Source organism: Microcaecilia unicolor, chromosome 11 (genome assembly GCF_901765095.1).
Source record: "Microcaecilia unicolor chromosome 11, aMicUni1.1, whole genome shotgun sequence".
NCBI lineage: Eukaryota > Metazoa > Chordata > Amphibia > Gymnophiona > Siphonopidae > Microcaecilia > Microcaecilia unicolor.
Window position 1 is genome coordinate 94,808,019 of NC_044041.1, and position 20,777 is coordinate 94,828,795.

The following is a 20,777-nucleotide window of genomic DNA, read 5'->3' on the forward strand; positions in this document are numbered from 1 at the left end:
AGCCATCTTTCATTCTGTACAAAGAGAAAAGGACAGAGCTAACTTTAAAAAGAAAAAAAAAATTAAGATTCAAAAAGCAACCACACGGAACCAGGAAGGCAGCCCATGATGGCGTCCAATGAGTCTCCGTTTCCCATGATACCCAGCGCAATGCTGTTTCAATGCAAATGGTCCCATCTATTCTGCAAGGCAAAACTACCTAAACCTGTCATAATGACCCCCCACCCCCACCCCTCCAGCCAGGTGAGCTTTTCTAAATATATACAATATCTGTACATGAGATCTATTTGTGTGTGTTTTATATATATATATATGACATATATACATATATTATATATGACATATTTGACTTGAAAAATTGGCCATTCTCAACATCTGGATCTGAGACTTTACACACCTTTTCCCAGAGACAGCCATATATTTATTTATTTACCGCCTTTTTGAAGGAATTCACTCAAGGCAGAGTACAGTAAGAATAAATCAAACATGAGCAATAGGCAGTTACAGCAGTAAAAATATTCAAATAACAATACAAAGTATGGCATAGTATACTACTTACAATGTCAACACAATACGTAATAGAACATTTTAATTGACAGTAAAGGGTATAAGCAAAGATGGAACATATAGATAGGTTAGAGAGTAAGTATCTCTCCACACTCGTCCTTCCCTATACCCCTTCCCGTGCACTCCGCTCCATGGATAAATCATTCTTATCTGTTCCCTTCTCCACTACTGCCAACTCCAGACTTCGCGCCTTCTGTCTCGCTGCACCCTACGCCTGGAATAAACTTCCTGAGCCCCTACGTCTTGCCCCATCCTTGGCCACCTTTAAATCTACACTGAAAGCCCACCTCTTTAACATTGCTTTTGACTCGTAACCACTTGTAACCACTCGCCTCCACCTACCCTCCTCTCTTCCTTCCCGTTCACATTAATTGATTTGATTTGCTTACTTTATTTATTTTTTGTCTATTAGATTGTAAGCTCTTTGAGCAGGGTCTGTCTTTCTTCTATGTTTGTGCAGCGCTGCGTACGCTATAGAAATGCTAAATAGTAGTAGTAGTAGTAGTAGTAATTTAAAGAAAGTTGTACATGAGGTCAGAGAGATGGTTAAATATTATATCAGCTAGGGTAGGAGTATATGTGTGTGTGTATATGTATATATATACGGCTGTCTGTGTGAAAAGGTGTGTAAAGTCTCAGATCCAAAATGTTGAGAATAGCCAGTTTTTCAAATCATGGGTCCATAAGCAGTCTGCAAAAACTACATGTTTGAACTTCTGTAATTTTTTTTTCACATAAAAGGATAGGATTTGGACTGTTGTATTACAAAGCGTTTGCTCTAACAGAATTCATTAAAACCTTTTTTTTTCTGATGACTTTAGACACCTTTTCCCCAGAGATGGTCACATATTACGTTCCATTAAATTCAAGTTTTCTCATGTATACTGACTGCGGATATCTCTAGACCCATCTGGCTGCAGAGAATTCACTGGAACTGGTTTGGAAAGCCCCAGTATAAGTTCTTTCCCTGCACTAACTACTATCACAGCAAACCAAATTATTCCATAATAATGTGGGGATTTTTTGCATGGGCTTTCATACAGTAAACCACATTCATCAATATAATGTTTTTAAATTTTTTTTTTTTGTCATTTTCTGCTTTCTAGTGTCTGTTGAATTGACATATCTTCTTTCTTCATGCCCACAGTCATTCCCTCTGTGTCTTTATCTGTCATGTCCAGTACCTTCCCCTCTGTATCCCTGACCCTATTTCCCTCATGTTCAGCATCTGCCCTCTGCATCACCACCCATCCCCTGTCCAGCTTCTCCTATACTCACTCTCCCTGACCCCTCCCCATAGTAGTGCCTCTCTCTCTCTCTAGTTCCAGCATCTTTCCCACTCTCCCCCCCCCCCCCCCACCGCTCAACCCCTCCCAATCCCAGCATCTCTCTCTTTCTCCCCATGGGTCCAGCTTCTCTTCCCCTTTCGTCTCTGTCTCCTCATCCAAATTCTCTTTCTTATTCCCCGTTCCCCTTTCCCCCTCCCTGTGGTCTGTTGCCATCTTTCTCCCTATCCCACGTGATGTGGCATCTCTTTAACCTTCCCTCCCCCATCTCTTGCCATCCGCAATGAAGAGCTTCTCTCTCCCTCCACTCCCACTCTCTCTCTTCCCGGTCCACCCCTCCCAAATGGATTTTTAAAGAAAATGGCACTTATGCACCATAGATGTCACTATGAGGTAGCAAGTGCCACTCCAGAAAAACAGCTTGCCACCCATCATTACCTGTCTGGCACACCCCCCCCCCCGGAGCAGATATCTCATCCCTAAATTAATACAAATGTTAGCACTGAAGAGAAGGAGATTCTCTAGCCATGGCACTCACCTCTAGCACCGGACCGGCACCGAGAATGGTCCTCTCCACCCCACTGGCGTACCCTTTCTGACTTAACGCTGTCAGGCAGTGGATTAGAAAGTTTGTGCTCTGGGTTTTACCTGAGCCACTCTCCCCAGAAATGACAATACACTGGTTCACATGCTTCCTCAACATGGTGTGGTAGGCCACATCAGCGATAGCGAAAATGTGGGGCTCCAGCTTGCCCAATTGATGGTTATCGTACATCTTGACATACCTAGGGTTGTAAATGGGCAGGAATTTGAAAGGGTTAATAGCAATCAGGATACTCCCAGCATAGGTGTAGATTTTGTGTTTCAGAAAGCGGGTTTTCAGGTTCTCCAAAATAGCAGCCTCAGTCAAATTGGGAAGATTACATAAATCATCATGGTCTTCCTGCCGGCGTGGAAGGAACCCCCTTTCCACCATCCGCCGGGCCTCCTTCTCTTTGGATACCGCCTGCATGTGGACATATTTTATGGTACCGTCTGAGTTCCTCTCCTGCAGGAGGAAATAGTAGCCATCTTTTTGGGGGTGTTCGTCCTGTCCCCGACGGGGCCAAAGCAGTACCCTCTGGACAGGAGAGTCGTTGGCATCCAAGATCCATTCTTCTCCCCCAGACTCCTTCACCTCAGTCAGGACATAGCACTTGGACCCATCCAAGTTCAACTGGCCGACGACATCCTTGATGACCTCCGAGGCAGTGGACTCCTTGGTGGCAGTGACCCTGCAGCAGGAAATGCTGGCCGGCGAGAGCTGGGGATAAATATGAAGATGGTAGATCGCCTTCTCATGGCTAGTTGCCTCGCCAGGCACTTTCACACTCATTCTGTTCCCTGCCCGGGTTCACCATACCGCACCAGCTTAGTACACAGTGCTCAGCAGCTGAAAAAGAAAAAAATAAAAAAGGGAAAAATAGCTACATGTCGGAACAGGAAAAAAAAAGTCACACACATTTGTGCCAATTAAAAAAAAAAAAAAAAGAAAGAAAATCTGGCTTATCAATACTGCAGATTATACAAAGCACACACTTGATTAAGGGGTCAATATTCAAAGATGAAATGGCCAGGAGAGGCTCCTGGTTGTTTAAATTGCTTGTCCGGACCTAACTGGGCACAGTCAGCACCACGTAACCAGATAGTGCCACAGATAGGCACTAGCTGGGTATATTCAGTGGCACTAAGCCAGAGGTTTTCAACCCAGTCCTCGAGGCACACCCAGCCAATCAGGGTTTTCAGGATATCCCCCACTGAATTCAATGAGGATATCTTGAAAACCTCGACTGGCTGGGTGTGCCCCTGAAGACTGGGTTGAAAACCTCTGCCCTAAGCTGAAACCGGCTCTTTTGTGGGCAGTCCAGGGGCAGAGTTGGCATTTACACAGTTAAGTGCCGATACTCAGTGCTTAACCAGATAAAGTAACCGCATAAATAGGACCATATAAAACACAGTCCCATCTTTATGTTTAAACAATTTTTATTGAAAAACAGCCTACTGTGCCTTTCTTATTCTATGTATTTTCGGTTTGGTTAGGGGGAGACTGGAAGGTGACCCTGGGATGTTTTCATGCACCTCCCTCCTCACCCACCTCTACCCCTGATTTTATTTAGAGCTCATGCCTTTTCAGCAGCTGCTCCCGGAGTTCTGGATTGAACTTCCAGAGGAGCTAAGGATACAGTAGGACACCAGAATATTCCAGAGGATATTAAAAACCTGGCTCTTTCCTAAATAAGTTTTGGACTGGGGTGGGAGGGGAGGCCATTTTTGTTATTTTTTTCTAATTTTCACTCTGATTCATGGAGGGAGGTAAGAGTCAGTGTGAGTATCCGGTTTTTATGGTTTTACTCTGAATTTAATTTTGGTTTGTTATATTTTAATGTTTTTATATTGCTGTAAACCACTTTGGGTATTTTTGGGAAATGAGGTAGGCAGGATACAAGTATTTTAAATAAATAAGAAGCTACCAAGAAGCGGAGGTTGCTGCTCCACTTGGGTCAGTGTCAGTCCAGAGACTAAATTATGGGATGTCGCACAGGAAACTAAAAGCATAGCTCTCCCCTAGAGATTACTAGCATTCAGGGAGATTGTGTGTGATAATGAAGCACACAGAGAAGGATCTTTATGGAACATGATTAGAAGTGTTTAATAAGGATGCTTATATTTACTGTTTTGTGTAAATTATTATTTTTAACTTTAATTTGAATTTTTATTGTTAACATTGCTGGTAAATGCTATTAACATGTTGTGATTATTTTTGCATTTTATCTTGATATTCACACAACTTGTGACTGGATCTGCAAGACAGAAGAATTTAAATGAAATAAATCCAGCCCTGATTCTGCCTCACTGCACGACTCAACTGGGTGAACCAACAGCAAGCCACCAGGTTTTTAGGATATCTACAACCAATACGCATGAGAAAAATTTGCATATACTGGGTCTACAGCAAATGCAAATTTCTCACAGGCACCTTCACTGCAGATATCCTGAAAACTCAACTGGCTATAATGTCACCATGTTTGGGAAATTTCTAACAGGCACCTTCACTGCAGATATCCTGAAAACTCAACTGGCTATAAGGTCACCATGTTTGGGAAGCCCTGGCGTGGCAAACTTTCCCTCTGGCTACCTAGCTAATAGTCTCTTCCCCTCCCATTATGTCACAGTGCTGCGTGTTCAACTTTATAACAATTCACTGACTTGGGCTGCTAGAAGTGTAAACTGCAATGATTATTGGGGGAGAGAAGAAGATAAGTTTATACCAGTCCAGACCATCAGGACTCAGCAGTTTAGATAAACCACAGAGAGCTATGGAAAATCTGTGCACAGAACCACATGCAAATCCTTTAACATAAAAGTTGTCTAACTGGGAGGCTACAAAAAATATGGCTCATTCTCTTAATAAAAAAAAAAAAGGAGTCAGTTCACAGCATGCCTAGTATTTGTGTTGAAATACTGTATGAATCCCCTGTGCTCTGCCAAAAGGTCTGTGGCCAGAGCCTAAGCTATAGAGTAAATTAAATTAATGAGGGGCTCTGCTTCTCAGAGTGGCCTGAAGGCACAGGGGGAGGGGGGTTCTCTCTATTGTAACTACATACCAGAAGGGAACAGATGTTGTGGGTGCAAAGAATAGCTCTGTCCCTCTGGGCCTAATCTGAGGGACAGAGCGGTTCTTTCCACCTCACTGACCTGAGCCTGTCTGAGAGAAGTTACAGTTATGGATTAACACAAGGGATGTGAACAGAGAAGAATCCAATGTGCCATCAGGCTCTTGTTGCCTGTGTTACTGCAGACCTTACTAAATTATCCAGGCCTCTCTCCTCTCCTCCCACCCCCCCTCTTGTCTTACTAAAAGATTGGATTCTGTCATTGTGTCGGTTACTTCCACCTGGCATGCATTAAATCTTAAATTACAGAGAAAACAATGTGACTGCCATAAAACATTCTCTCCCCCCCAGAACGTACATGTTTTAGCTCAGTGAAATGCAGCACTGGAAAGCATCTCAGCTCAGCTGGACAGAGTCACTTTGCAGTTTACATGCTCAATTCTGGTTGCATGAGTTGTAGGAGAGACTGGAAAGCTAGAAGCCCATACTCTCTACAAGGACAGTCCCCAGGAGGAAGGACGGGCAGCTAGCCAAACATAAGCTATCCTCCTTTACCTCTACAGTATTAGGGCTGTATGTGTGCTGCAAAGTATCTCAAGTGTACATATGGACTGGTACATAACTGCAGGGGCATAGCCAGACACCTATTTTTCAGAGGGCTTGGGCCCAAGATGGGTAGGCAGAAGAACTCCACCTTGTCCCACAAGTGATTTGGTCTTTCCCTTTTCACGGGCAGCGAGCAGCGACTAATACACATTGCTCATGTTGGCCCCACTGCATGTATCAGTCGCTGCTCGCTGCAGGAGAAGATCTGCTATTTACAAGGTATGCAGGAGGGACAGTTGTTGGGCGTTTTTGGCTGGTGGGGCTTGGGAATCCCTGCCAGCCACATCATAGGTGTGCTGCTACTGGGTGGGCCTGAGCCCAAAGTGGGTGGGCCTGGGCCCACCCTTGGCTACACCACTGCATAACTGCAGAGCTCCCCACCACCACTCCAAAGACAGAGTCTGCAGGAATGTACCACTTTGTGCTGTGAGGCAGTTGGATTTATAATGGACTATTTCCCAGTGCCACATTTGATGAGTTGGGAAGTTATGAGATCAGACCTCATGAACCTATGATGGAATAAAACCCTGTGAAAGACGTAAGCCACTGAGAAAGCTGTACATGATGCAGGGTAAGCTGTGGTCCATGGGACATCGAGTTATTCATTAAGCTCAGACCCATCTGCATAGGAGGGATGAGACCCAGCACGATAGGGAAGGGGGGTACTTTGCACACTCCCCATGGATATGGCAATCTGGAATTACACAATTTTTCAATTATACATATTTTCCTTGCGTCCCCCCCCCCCCCCCCCCACCTGTTGCAGCTCAGGTGGATAACTGGGAACCCCTCACATCTGCTTCACTCAGGACACATGTGCAAGTCAACTGCAGGCTTCCATTCTATAGAACTATGTGGTATTCCAGCTTTTACAACCAGTAGGCAACATAAGGTGTTCTTATCTGTTCAGCTGGAGATTAGTTAAGCACTTCAAATTACATCACATTTCACTTTTATATTCCGCATATACCCACACAGGGCTCAAGGTAGATTACAAAAAAGAAGTCTAAGGAATAAAACCTACGAGTGTACAACAGAATAATTATATGTAATGCCACAGAGTAGAGGATTCCAGTAAATTAACATGATGTACTAAATTGTAGCAATAATGTGGTTTCAGAACAAAATAGTTTTTATGGCCCTTTTAAAAGAGCATAATTGGTCTCACAACATATCTCAGTCAGCAGCAGATTTTTTGATTTCGCTGCTCGATAACAAAACGATGCCTTGAAGTGTTGAGTAGATTTTACACCTCTCGGGTTCAGAAAAAGACAGCTTAAATTGATTTCGAATCAGGTGTTTTGAAGATAAGCAAGCAGAAGAAACTAAAGTATACGTGTAGGATGGCGCCGAGCTTGAACAGATAGTGGTGTTACCCTCACATATTTACTGGAGGAACAGATTAATCTCAAAGTGATATTTTGTACTGTTTGAAGTCTTCTATTCATAAACACTTGCAAGGGGAATTTTTAACCAATTCCCTAATTAGATGATATGCTTTCAAAAGAAACTGAACCATGTGATACCCATCAGGGAGCCTTCTTAGGAGTACACCCCACACTCTGGAACTCAATCCCACAGGATCTACCCTCAAACTCAAGGCTGCATCTACTGGCTTTTCTCCCAACCTTTAATAGATGACATGACCAACTATCCACTCACTCTGCATCTGGACTAACTTGTTGCACACCTTGTAACTTAAATAAGAAAACAAGAAGGCAACAGGTCTACTAGATCCAATGTGGAACAGAAGAAAGAAGCAGACCTTATGAACAAAAACTGTTCATTTATTGGTTGTTCAAAGCTCCCAGGATTCACAAACCAATGCTTGACAAGACCATGTTTCGCCAGAAGTACTGGCTGCGTCAGGGACAATGAAAACTAACAATGAAAATAAAAACACATGAATAAATAATTCAATAAATACACATAAAGTTGTAAACCAACACATATATCTGGTACCAAGAACTCATCTAAATACATAAATAAAAATTTAATTAAAACCATAAAGTTTACATGTAGGCATATTTTCAAAGCACTTAGCCTTCCAAAGTTCCATAGAAACCTATGGAACTTTGGAAGGCTAAGTGCTTTGAAAATGAGCCCCATGGTGTTTTAATTAAATATACAACTTTATGTGTATTTATTGAATTATGTGTTTTTATCTTCATTGTTACAGTTTTCATTGCTCCTGACGCAGCCTGTACTTCTAGCAAAACATGGTCTTGTCAAGCATTGGTTTGTGAACCCTGGGAGCTTTGAACAACCAATAAATGAACTGCTTTTCTTCATAAGGTCTGCTTCTTTCTTCTGTTCCACCTTGTAACTTAGACCAGTTCCTTATATCTTATTCAACTGTACATATAATTTGCCCTCACTGTAGCCACCCATCTATGTACCACAATGATTTTGTACAAGCCATCTTTTCCTGCCTGTATATCTCAACTACATTTGCCCCTCAGCTACCTATGAAGATGTATGGTATGAAGAACGTTATCATATCTATGTTATTTGACTATCCTAATCCATGCCTATTAAGAGGTTTCATTTGTATTGTGGTGCAAACTCACCGATGCTAATTCCGTTGCCCACCTCAACGCAAAGGTTTCCCTTTGGCTAAAATCTAACCTGCTCTCTCTCTGTCTCTCAACACAACTAAATGTGAATCTAACCTTTTCTTTTCTTCCAAACCTCTTTTACCGGGATGGTCAGACTCTTCCCTTCAAGGATTCAGTAAAGATTCTCAGTGTAATTTTTGACTCTTCCCTCTACTTCAAACCAGCTCCCCGGTCCTCTTTCTTTGCACTACCGCTTTTGCTCCATTCATCCATTTTTCCCAGCCACTCTCTTATGCCCCATCATCCTGGCTCTGGCTATCTTCCATCTTGATTACTGTAACTCCCTTTACTCCAGTCTTCCATTTCACTCCCTCAAACATTTACAGCTGGTTCAGTCAACCGCAGTTAAACTCCTTCACAATGATTACAGATTTGACCACATCACTCTCTTCCTTCACTCCGAACACTGGCTACCCATCTCCACAAGTATCAAATACAAAATCCTCCTTGTGGTCTACAAATCCAGATTTCCTTCTGCCCCCTCCTACCTTATCAACTTTTATTGTTTAGGCAATGATATGATATGATTAAATGTGACAACTGAATAAGACATTTTTTATTTATCATGGAGGATGTATTTGTTGAAGCTTGACATTGTATTTTATTACGTATGATTATTACTTTTTTTCATTGCAAACCGCTTAGGCACAAATAGTATATAGTGGTATACGCTGCCTCTCTCCTTACATCGAGAAGGTAAATCTTATCCCAGTTGTGCATGCCATAACATCAAGACTGGATTACTGCAATGCACTATACAATGGGCTGACTACAAAGGGCCTGGACCAGCTCCTGTTGATTCAGAATGCAGCAGTAAGACTCATAGAAGGTTGCAAGCAACGTGACCACATCACCATTTTTGCAAAAACTTCATTGGCTACCAATACAATACAGGGCTAAATTTAAAACTCTATGCCTGATCTTCAAGGCCCTCAAACGAAATGGCCCTGAGTACCTGAAGAATAGGATGATCCTCTACACGCCGCCGAGGACATTAAGGTCCTCTCAAGGACCATCACTAACTACACCCTCTCCAAAAGACATTACACAATGTGATACCCGCAAGCAAGCCTTCTCCGGAGTAGCCCCCACACTCTGGAATACACTATCTGAAAGGCTCCGCTTAACACAAGACCATCTCTACTTCAGGAAGCAGGTGAAAGCTTGGCTCTTCAACCAGGCCTTTAATGGAAAAAGTAACTAACATAGTAACATAGTAGATGACGGCAGAAAAAGACCTGCACGGTCCATCCAGTCTGCCCAACAAGACAACTCATGTGTGCTACTTTTGTGTATACCCTACTTTGATTTGTACCTGTGCTCTTCAGGGCACAGACCGTATAAGTCTGCCCAGCACTAGCCCCGCCTCCCAACCACCGGCTCTGGCATAGACCGTATAAGTCTGCCCAGCACTATCCCCGCCTCCCACCACCGGCTCTGGCACAGACCGTATAAGTCTGCCCAGCGCTATCCCTGCCTCCCAACCTCCAGTCCCGCCTCCCACCACTGGCTCTGGCACAGACCATATAAGTCTGCCCCGCACTATCCCCGCCTCCCAACCTCCAGCCCCGCCTCCCACTATTAACTAACTTAATAGTCTCACTCACACAAACAAGGAGTGACTCGGGCTGCACATACTGCAGCAGGACATGTTTATCCACTCCTACCCTAGCTGAGATAATATTTAACCATCTCTCTGACCTCATGTGCAACTTTATTTAAATCAGTCACCTTACTTTCTAACTCTTCTTACTCTCTTACATCTATATGTTACATCTTTGCTTTACCCTTCACTATCAATTAAAATGTTCTATTACGTATCGTGTTGACATTGTAAGTAGTATACTATGCCATACTTTTTATTATTTGAATATTTTTACTGCTGTAATTGCCTATTGCTCATGTTTGATCTATTCTTTCTGTATACTGCCTTGAGTGAATTCCTTCAAAAAGGTGGTAAATAAATCCTAATAAGTAAATAAATATCAAATCAATAAATCCCATCCAATTCTCATTTTCTATACCCCTCTCCACTGCCTCTATTCTGCCACCCACAACCTTCTTTCCATCCCACTGTTCTGTCCTCTGACAGCCTTGCACTAGTTTAAAATGTGACCCTAAAATGTGTTTAATGCCTTTACTGTCATTCTCACTTCTAAGGATCTTCATCGCTGCAGTTCCCACTGCAAAGATACGTGAGCAATGCACTGTGTGTAATGTAGTTCACAGGCAATGCAGCCACACTGGTTGTGCGGCTGCCCGGACCCCCTCTCTTTCTTAGCCAAGCTTGGCTCATTTGTCTACCTGCTATCATTTCCTGATCATTCTTACTATCTCTGTCCTGAGAGGTCAGCCAGGTACGACCTCTCTCTCCAATCGAAGGCTGTCCTCTAGGACCACCCCTTGCTACCCGATGGCAGGCTCTGTCCCCATTGGTCTATTTACCCCCTCCTCCCTGGGCCTGTGTGAGCCCTTCTTAGCCTTTCCCTCCCCCTCACCATGAGGCATTCTCCTTGCTTCAGACAGCACTTGTCCTGCTAAAACTCCCTGGAACCAACTTGGTTTTTTACCTTGAATATATCGCACTCTCCAGTCACCCAGCTCTGAGCCACTTCTATCTGTTCAACTATTCCTCACCTCTGCAATAAAGCTGCCTCTCTTCAGATTTCTACCTCCAACCACTGAAACAGCTCATAGAATAACGGAGTCTCTGTGCCCTGGGGCAATACTTCTGAACATCTGACTGTGAGTAAATTATCTATGATTTATTCAATAAAAGAAACTTCAGAAAAAAAAAAAAAGAGAGACTTCAGGTGTGTACTGGTGTGCCAAGGTTATACTTCAAGATATTGAGACTTTAAAGTTAAACAAGTCTTAAGAGGCTTGACACCCATCACCTTCAGTTATATGATTGTCTACCACACACGATATCACTTTTAGCTACCTGGGCCCTAAACTTTGGAATGATCTCCTCCTCCATGTAAGAAAACCAACCTTCTTGCCCTAGCTTTAAATAAGCTCTGAAAACTCATCTTTTCTCCGTTTCCTTTCCTTCTCCACTCGCTCTCTTTTTAGCTTGTACATGTAAACCACTTTATGCCCATGGGAAGGCCCCAGCGGTATATCAAATGTGATGAGATAAATGTTCTTCCATGCTGCCTATTATGATACCATTCATATTCCGCTAACATTTATCATATTTCTGTTCAATGATTGTTCTACAGTGCTATTAAGTGTTTATATTACTGACAATGTTGGTTCTATTACTAAGCTTCAATTTTCCATCTCCAAGTTTACCTTATCGATTACATTTATGCTTATATTTGGTCATTTTACTATGCTGTTAACAGAATTGTGTGTATCAAGCTGTATCTGCTGTACACTGCCTTGGGTGAATCTCTTTATAAAAGTAGGTCCACAGGCCATGACATATTGGGCTTGGGTGTTTGCTTTAGTTGCTGAGATTCTTGGAATATCCCTCTCACTTAATATGGGCTGTGCTTTGCTTAACTTAAAACCTCTAGGGTTACCTGCTAAGTTCTGCAAATTGTCTTTTCAATTGCTGACCGCTGGTAGGTTTGCCTTGGCAGCCACTTGGAAGCAGAGTAAATTATCCACATGTCAATACTTGCTGTCAAAATTTGACTTTGTCTGTCAGATGTCTAAACTGACCACTGTTCGGCGCAACAAACTGCAGAATTTCCATGCAACTTGGGAACCGTACTCAACATGGAGAGAAGCACATCTTGACCGAGACCTATCCTAGTCTTTATTGGACGGAGGGCCTTGAGGACTTATGGTAGGAGAGGGAGGGGTTACTAGGGAGGGAGCTGAACACCTTTAGACAGGGTCAGGTTTCTTAAAGTGGCTTTGTACAAAGAGTGATGGTATAACATTTGTTTTCATGATCCATGTGTATATACACTATTGTACTTTTTCTGTTTGTACAGCTCAACTTTGTCTATCTGGTGTCTCAATTTATAATAAAGTAAAAAAAAAAAAAAAAACAAAGTAGTTAATAAATCCCAATAAAGAGAAAGCAAGTTCCTGACTTGACCAATATGAAATTATCCGGCACATACAAGCTGCAGGCTTATGATGAGTGGCTGTACTTGAACATTCAGTGTGGGTAGAAACGTTACGCAACCAAGTCAGACCATGGCGTGGCAAAAGGTTATGCACACTGCTGATAGGGGAAGAAAATTTGTTTCACTTCACGGTCACCTCCATGGGGTGAAGACACCAACAGCTTCTTGGTGAAACCGCTTTCCCTGCTCCTCAAGCACCCTTTGAACACCAGAATGGTCAGCGGGAGTCCAACAGCATCCCCGTTTTCTGTAGAATAATCACTTACATAGGAAACACGCAACTGACCGATCCAGGCTGCCCAGATGAGATTCCAGCTCAGGTTTTTCTTACCCCCCAGGAGAGAGAAGTATATACATTCCCAGAAGTAAATAAATGCCAGCTTCCTCATCCCACCCCCTCACCCTCTGTTCTCTACTCCAGCTCTTAACCCTTCTTCCAAATGCTACTCTCTATACCTGTCAATCATGAGTTAAAAGTGCCAGCCTCCACTACTATTCAGGTGTTTTTACCAAGACATGAGACATTAAAAAAAAAAAAAAAAAAGAAGTCAGTGACTATCTTTCCTGCCACTTCAGTCACTATTACCCACTTAAACGGGTATAATGTGTAACAAACATATTCCAGTATTTGTATACAGGTAGACTACGCTCCTTTCCAGTTCAAAGGGGTATCAGAGGTACAGTATAGAGAGATAAAGCACTTTGTCCATATCAGCAGACTAGAAGGACTATTCAGGTCTTTATCTGCTGTCATCTGCTACATTACCATATCAGTGGTAGATGCAGGATCTGAACTTGAATATTTGTCACCTCCTTCTTCTGCAGCAGCAGCACTAAATCTTAGTAGGCAAGGGTACCATGAGAAGGTTGAGGATGCACACATTCAGGGTGCACCAGGTCTTCTTTCTAAGTATCAATATGGCAAATGTCTGGGGATGAAGTGCCAGGGAGTGGCTGAGCTCAGCATAATATTAAAAACAGCTCATGAGAGGTTAAGAAAGGAACATGGCCACCATGGCAGAAAAAAAGAATCCAACAACAGTATCAGGAGAAAAAAAAAAAACCCACACACCACAAGCACTGTCAGCACTTCCTCTGATGCAACTCAGGGCCTACAGCACACAGGCAGCTAACTTTGGAGTTTCAAGTCTCGTTAGCACTCGCCTCCTCTTTACATACAGGAGGTTCTATTACATCCCATGCACCTAATAAGGAGAAATTAGACATTACCTGCTAATTTGCTTTCATTTAGTCCCTCCGGACCAGCCCAGGATTGGACTGATGGGTTGTGCACTCCTTCCAGTAGGTGGAGACTGAGAAGTTCTGACTCTAGGAACCAATAGGAGCCCTGGCCATGTGACCCTAGACTCAATAATTGAATAACAAAGCAGGAAAGGAAAGAGACAAGGTTCTGTGGCCCCGATAATCTGAGCAGCCACGTAAGCACTGAGAACAATGTGTGCAAACAGACACCAAATTCATGTGTCTCATGCCGGCAAACACAACCCGCCCTGGGGAAGATGTTTGAGGACCAGGTAGTTATGATTCTTATGTCAGTGCCTTTTAAAGCTGTGTCTTTTTATATATAGAGAGAGAGTTGAAGAAGCGCATCTATGCCCTCTGCCTTGACGTCCTTTCTGCGACTGAAAAAGCGAGGTACCTTTGTATTGAGACTTGTGGCGAAGAGGTCCAAGAGCGAAATCCCCCAGCGATCTGTTATCAAGCGAAACGCCTGTTGGCTGAGAGATCACTCCCCCGGATCGAGTGTGTGCTGACTGAGAAAATCCGCCTGGACATTCTCCAACCCTGCTACATGTGAGGCTGAGAGGGCAAGCAAGTGACCCTCTGCCCAGTCCATAAGCCTCACCACTTCCTGTAACAAGTGGCGACTTGTCGTTCCTCCCTGACGATTGACATGAGCCACTATAGTCACGTTGTCCGAAAGAATCCGTACAGCAGCTCCTCTCAGAACAACCACAAAGGCCTCCAGAGCCAGCCAAATTGCTCTGGTTTCCAACAGGTTGATTGATAGGGAGGCCTCTTGGGCAGACAACAGACCTTGAGCAAACTTACCCATGTAGTGGGCTCCCCAGCCCCAAAGGCTGGTGTCTGTCATCACTATCCAATGGGGAACCTCTAGCAGCATTCCCTTGGTCAGATTGGCGGGACAAATTGCTTGTTCTTTTGGCCGCTGTCAGTGACAGGGTGCTGGGATCGATGGACCCTTGGTCTGTCCCAGCATTTATGTACTTACTAGTAAGAAAGGCCCGTTTCCGAAACCAATGAAACGGGCGCTAGCATGTGGTTTTTTTTGTGTGTGTATGTGTCACAGAGTTATTTTGTGTGTGTGTGTGTGTGTGTGTGTGTGTGTGTGTGTGTGAGCGTGTGAGGGTGCGGTGTGTGTGCAGGTTGTTGACGACTGCAGGGGAATGCTGGAACATTTATGCGCTGCAGGAATCAGCACCGTCTTTTTCCGGGTGCTCGGGGAATCCCAGAGGTGGGAGACAGCTTGCCTGAGGCTGGGGATGGTTGGGCACGTCCTTGGCCGCTTTGGCAAAAGGGGAAGAGGAAGGGGGTGGGGAGTTACCTGCAGCCGCCTGAGAAACCATGTATTCTTTGTTTGTTTTGTATTATTAGTTTGCATTTCTGTTGAAGAAAGAGTGGATGCCTTTCGAATGATGGAGGTGGTGCGTCGGTGTGCGGTTGTTTCATTAGTTTGGCAGCCAGTCTCCAGCGATTCCTAGGCAGGGAAGGAGTACTCCTCCCCCTTCCTTGGTCGCTGTTTGCTGCTGGCTTGGTCGCGGGTAATCCTTCCAGCTGGGCCGCAGCTTATCCTGTTCGCCCACGTCCCAGATGGTGATGGGAACGTTGTTTTCCGGCTCCTCTGACTCCATGTCAAGCGATCCCAAATATAGTCTGTGCTATAGGCCCTCTGGCACTCTTCAGTACTGGCATTAGGCATTTAAAAATTTCTCCCCCCCCCCCCCCCGGTCTATTTTTGCACATACCCACAGCAGGAATATTCTTCTCTCGTTCCAACGGTGGTTCTGTGCTCTCCGTGCTGCCCAGATAATGAGCCATTCTGCTGGGGAATGCTCCTCCCTTATTGTCACGTAGTTTCCTCTGATTGGTCCGTCTTACGTTGCCTAGTGTTGCCTGGGAACGGTGTTGTGATGGTCCTTTGTGTTTCAGAATGTTGAGTGTGTTTTTTCTGATTGGTCCGTCATGCGAGGGCGGGGCAGAGAGACATGGTCAGTGTTGTGGCTTCACCACCATGAATCCATGAACCCTTCAGTGAGTGACTTCAGAACGTTGTCTTCAGAACATTGAGGGTGAGTTTTATTATAGTAGATGTACTCTTCAAAAGAGCCTGCACATCCCTAAGGGCCGAACCTGACCATGTTATTCTTAGTGACCACTGAGACCACAGCGTCCACCACAGGAATCCTAAGAAGGGACCTGTCCTCCTCCAGGACAGGATAAAGATGCACCATGGACCTGGTTAAGCAAAAAGGAGAATCCGGGCCATCCCAATGCGCCTGATGTCCCTGATATCCTGCCCCAAGCACTTAATGCCCTTGACTAAAGAGATCCACCTTTTGTAACTCAGGAGCTGCAGTCTGCTCATCCTCAAAATGAAGGGTAGAAGATACCAAGGATATTAACTCCTGAAGATCTTCTTTATGGAATATCCGCACCACCGAGGGATCCTCACCCATGAGAAATGAATTTGTACCTCGATCAGAAGAGAGCTGATCCTCTAACCGCTGAGCTTCCAAGCCTTCTATCTCCTCCAAGGAAGGCATATCTAATTCTGGATCAGAGAGCTGCTCCTCTGGGAGATCCCAAGACGTCCAGGCTCTCTTAGGAGGAGGAAAACATCTAGTCAGGCCACCCCCCCCCCCACCCCCAGCAGAAGTAGGAAAAGAAGAAGGCTCAGCGCCCCGAGTTTTTCAACAAGAAAGCTTGGTACATTTGTAAAACAAAGGAGGAAAACCTTACTCCTGAGACATCAAAGTCTGAGGCACAGCAACCGCGAAATTCTCCAGTTGCAAAGAGAGTCGGGCTATCCCTGTCTGCAAGGGAGGAAAAGCCTGCCAAAATGATGTCTTTCCTGCCGAGGAAGAACTGGCAGGCTCTGCTGCGAGGACCGACGCCGCCAAGTGAGCCCCAACTGCCAGGACCAAAGGAAAGGAAGGCACCACCGACTCCACTGCCGTACAGTACTTACAAATGCCAGAGGTGCCTACCCTCCCCCCCCCCCCCCCCCCCCAAGCTGGCAAACCACACACTGCTGGAGATTCTCAGCCATCGTGGCTCTGCTGTTTTTTTTTTTTAATGAAGTGCCCTGCCGCCAAAACTGAAAGAGAGATACTGCCAACTCGGCTGCCCTGGGACGTGACGAAGCTGCTCTGCTCGTTCACACCGCGGAGCTAAAAGCTGCTTTTTTTTTTTTTTTTTTACATAGACAAGAGAAGGAAATCAGAAAGAGGAGACTAAGGGCTCACCTCCTTTCACCTGCTGGAGACTGAGATTACCGAGTCTAGGGTCACATGGCCAGGGCTCCTAGAGTCAGAACTTCTCAGTCTCCACCTGTTGGAAGGCATGCACAACCCATCAGTCCAATCCTGGGCCGGTCCAGAGGGACACTAAAGAAGGGTCATTTTGTTAAGATGGTACCTAGGTTAAATGGCTAGGAGGCACTAAAAAATAGGTCATACCTAAAGTACCTGTGGCATAAGCCAATGCATACCTGAACGGTAGCTGTGTTTAAGGGCAGAGTGTGAGTGGTTGTGATTCATGCGTGTATTTTATGAAATATGCACGTAAGATTTATGCCCTGCTCTCATGTCGGCCTAATGTCACACTTTCAATCTATGTGCGATTTCTGCAGGATCTGTGTAGGTATTTTAAAACTCAAGCACAAGGTGAGTTACAGACAGGTATATTCTATCTACAGAAGATTATTTCCTGCTCCAGAGCCTTTGCAGTCTAGCTTTCATATCTGAAGCAGTGGAAGGTGAAGTGACTTGCCCAAGGCGATGGAAGAAGTGGGATTTGAACTGTTGTTTCCTTGATTTTTCAGCTCACTACTCTAAATACCAGCCTACTCCTACTTATGTTTCATGTTATACAGTGGGGGAAATAAGTATTTGATCCCTTGCTGATTTTGTAAGTTTGCCCACTGACAAAGACATGAGCAGCCCATAATTGAAGGGTAGGTTATTGGTAACAGTGAGAGATAGCACATCACAAATTAAATCCGGAAAATCACATTGTGGAAAGTATATGAATTTATTTGCATTCTGCAGAGGGAAATAAGTATTTAATCCCTCTGGCAAACAAGACCTAATACTTGGTGGCAAAACCCTTGTTGGCAAGCACAGCGGTCAGACGTCTTCTGTAGTTGATGATGAGGTTTGCACACATGTCAGGAGGAATTTTGGTCCACTCCTCTTTGCAGATCATCTCTAAATCATTAAGAGTTCTGGGCTGTCGCTTGGCAACTCGCAGCTTCAGCTCCCTCCATAAGTTTTCAATGGGATTAAGGTCTGGTGACTGGCTAGGCCACTCCATGACCCTAATGTGCTTCTTCCTGAGCCACTCCTTTGTTGCCTTGGCTGTATGTTTTGGGTCATTGTCGTGCTGGAAGACCCAGCCACGACCCATTTTTAAGGCCCTGGCGGAGGGAAGGAGGTTGTCACTCAGAATTGTACGGTACATGGCCCCATCCATTCTCCCATTGATGCGGTGAAGTAGTCCTGTGCCCTTAGCAGAGAAACACCCCCAAAACATAACATTTCCACCTCCATGCTTGACAGTGGGGACGGTGTTCTTTGGGTCATAGGCAGCATTTCTCTTCCTCCAAACACGGCGAGTTGAGTTCATGCCAAAGAGCTCAATTTTTGTCTCATCTGACCACAGCACCTTCTCCCAATCACTCTCGGCATCATCCAGGTGTTCACTGGCAAACTTCAGACGGGCCGTCACATGTGCCTTCCGGAGCAGGGGGACCTTGCGGGCACTGCAGGATTGCAATCCGTTATGTCGTAATGTGTTACCAATGCTTTTCGTGGTGACAGTGGTCCCAGCTGCCTTGAGATCATTGACAAGTTCCCCCCTTGTAGTTGTAGGCTGATTTCTAACCTTCCTCATGATCAAGGATACCCCACGAGGTGAGATTTTGCGTGGAGCCCCAGATCTTTGTCGATTGACAGTCATTTTGTACTTCTTCCATTTTCTTACTATGGCACCAACAGTTGTCTCCTTTTCGCCCAGCGTCTTACTGATGGTTTTGTAGCCCATTCCAGCCTTGTGCAGGTGTATGATCTTGTCCCTGACATCCTTAGACAGCTCCTTGCTCTTGGCCATTTTGTAGAGGTTAGAGTCTGACTGATTCACTGAGTCTGTGGACAGGTGTCTTTCATACAGGTGACCATTGCCGACAGCTGTCTGTCATGCAGGTAACGAGTTGATTTGGAGCATCTACCTGGTCTGTAGGGGCCAGATCTCTTACTGGTTGGTGGGGGATCAAATACTTATTTCCCTCTGCAGAATGCAAATAAATTCATATACTTTCCACAATGTGATTTTCCGGATTTAATTTGTGATGTGCTATCTCTCACTGTTACCAATAACCTACCCTTCAATTATGGGCTGCTCATGTCTTTGTCAGTGGGCAAACTTACAAAATCAGCAAGGGATCAAATACTTATTTCCCCCACTGTATGTGACACTGAGAAAGTAGGTCTGACAAGTTTACAATATCACTACAAACCTTGGTACTGAACATAACACAGTAACTCAATACATGATGGCAGATAAGGACCAGTGAAGATTCCTCAATTGAGTAGATAGTGTTACCATATTTGTGGAGACAAAAAAAAAAGACAAAATAAAAATGGTTGCTACCGTTGCTAAAGAAATATTTAGTCAACAGTGCATTTTTTCTAGTGAAAAAGGTGCTGGTACTCAAATACCGGACCACCTCAGGGGTGGGGTGATCACTGAGGGACCCACCCCACAATAGCCAGGCCCCCTGCAACCAGTCACTGAATCTATGACAAGGCAGAATTGTTGTGTAGAACCTGAGCTCTTTCATTAAAACTTCGGGACCATGAGTCAATTTAGCAGACAATAAAAAAGGTGCCGGTACTCAGTACCCCCAAGTACCCCCTCAAAAAAAAGCCATGGTCATAGCAAATGTGTAAATATTAGTTAATGGACACACAAACAATGACTGACTTACGGTATAGCAGTAGACAATAATCTACTTTTCAAAAACTTGCAGATTCGAGTTTGACTCTGAGCCCGAGCCCGAGCCCAAGTGTACTTATCATGCTTGGGCTCAGACTCAGTCAAACTCAAACCTGGAAGTTTTTGAAAAGTAGATTATCGTCTACTGCAAGTCAATCACTGTTTGTTGTGTGTTCATTGTCTACTGCTATACTGTAAGTCAATCACTGTTTGTGGTGTGTTTATTAACTAGGGCTCCTAGCCCCAGCCCCAAAAAGTCTCCCAATTTCTCACCTTGAGTGCACTGCAGGATCAGAGTTTCTCCAAGGGCTGGCTGTGCCGAAACTCCATGGATATGGTGGTGTTGTGTGGGGGGGGGGGCAGCTGCACAGACCGAGGTAGTGTCTCAGAGTCACTCTAACAGTGCAGGAATGGTCCTAAGTCCTGGATCATACTAGTCCAAGAAGGGCTGGCTGTATCAGGGCTCAGGCTTGATTCCCTTCCTTCAGCCTCATGGTGTGTCACTGGGGGGGGGGGGGGGGGGGGGGGGGGCACCGCAGCAACGATCCAGGCCCAATTGCAGACTCACAGGTGATCACAGCAATGAAGCAATATAGCTTGTGTCACGTCAGCTGCAGAACAGCATAGGGCCAGCAAATTCCCACCACCGGTAATGGCAGGTTTGGCTGAGGCAGCTAGGCTGTGCTAGAGAGCAGTGAGCAC

The 20,777-nt window shown here is 44.7% G+C and overlaps 1 protein-coding gene across 1 annotated transcript in view; it reads right to left on the minus strand.

The window, feature by feature from the left end:
- Positions 1–20,777, minus strand: part of MYO9B (myosin IXB) — a 288,631-nt gene that overhangs the window by 225,726 nt on the left and 42,128 nt on the right. Inside the window, exon 2 of the mRNA XM_030219714.1 lies at positions 2,392–3,285. Within this exon, the coding sequence (XP_030075574.1) occupies positions 2,392–3,228 (837 nt within the window). The 5' untranslated portion in view covers positions 3,229–3,285. The remainder of the gene's footprint in view (positions 1–2,391; positions 3,286–20,777) is intronic.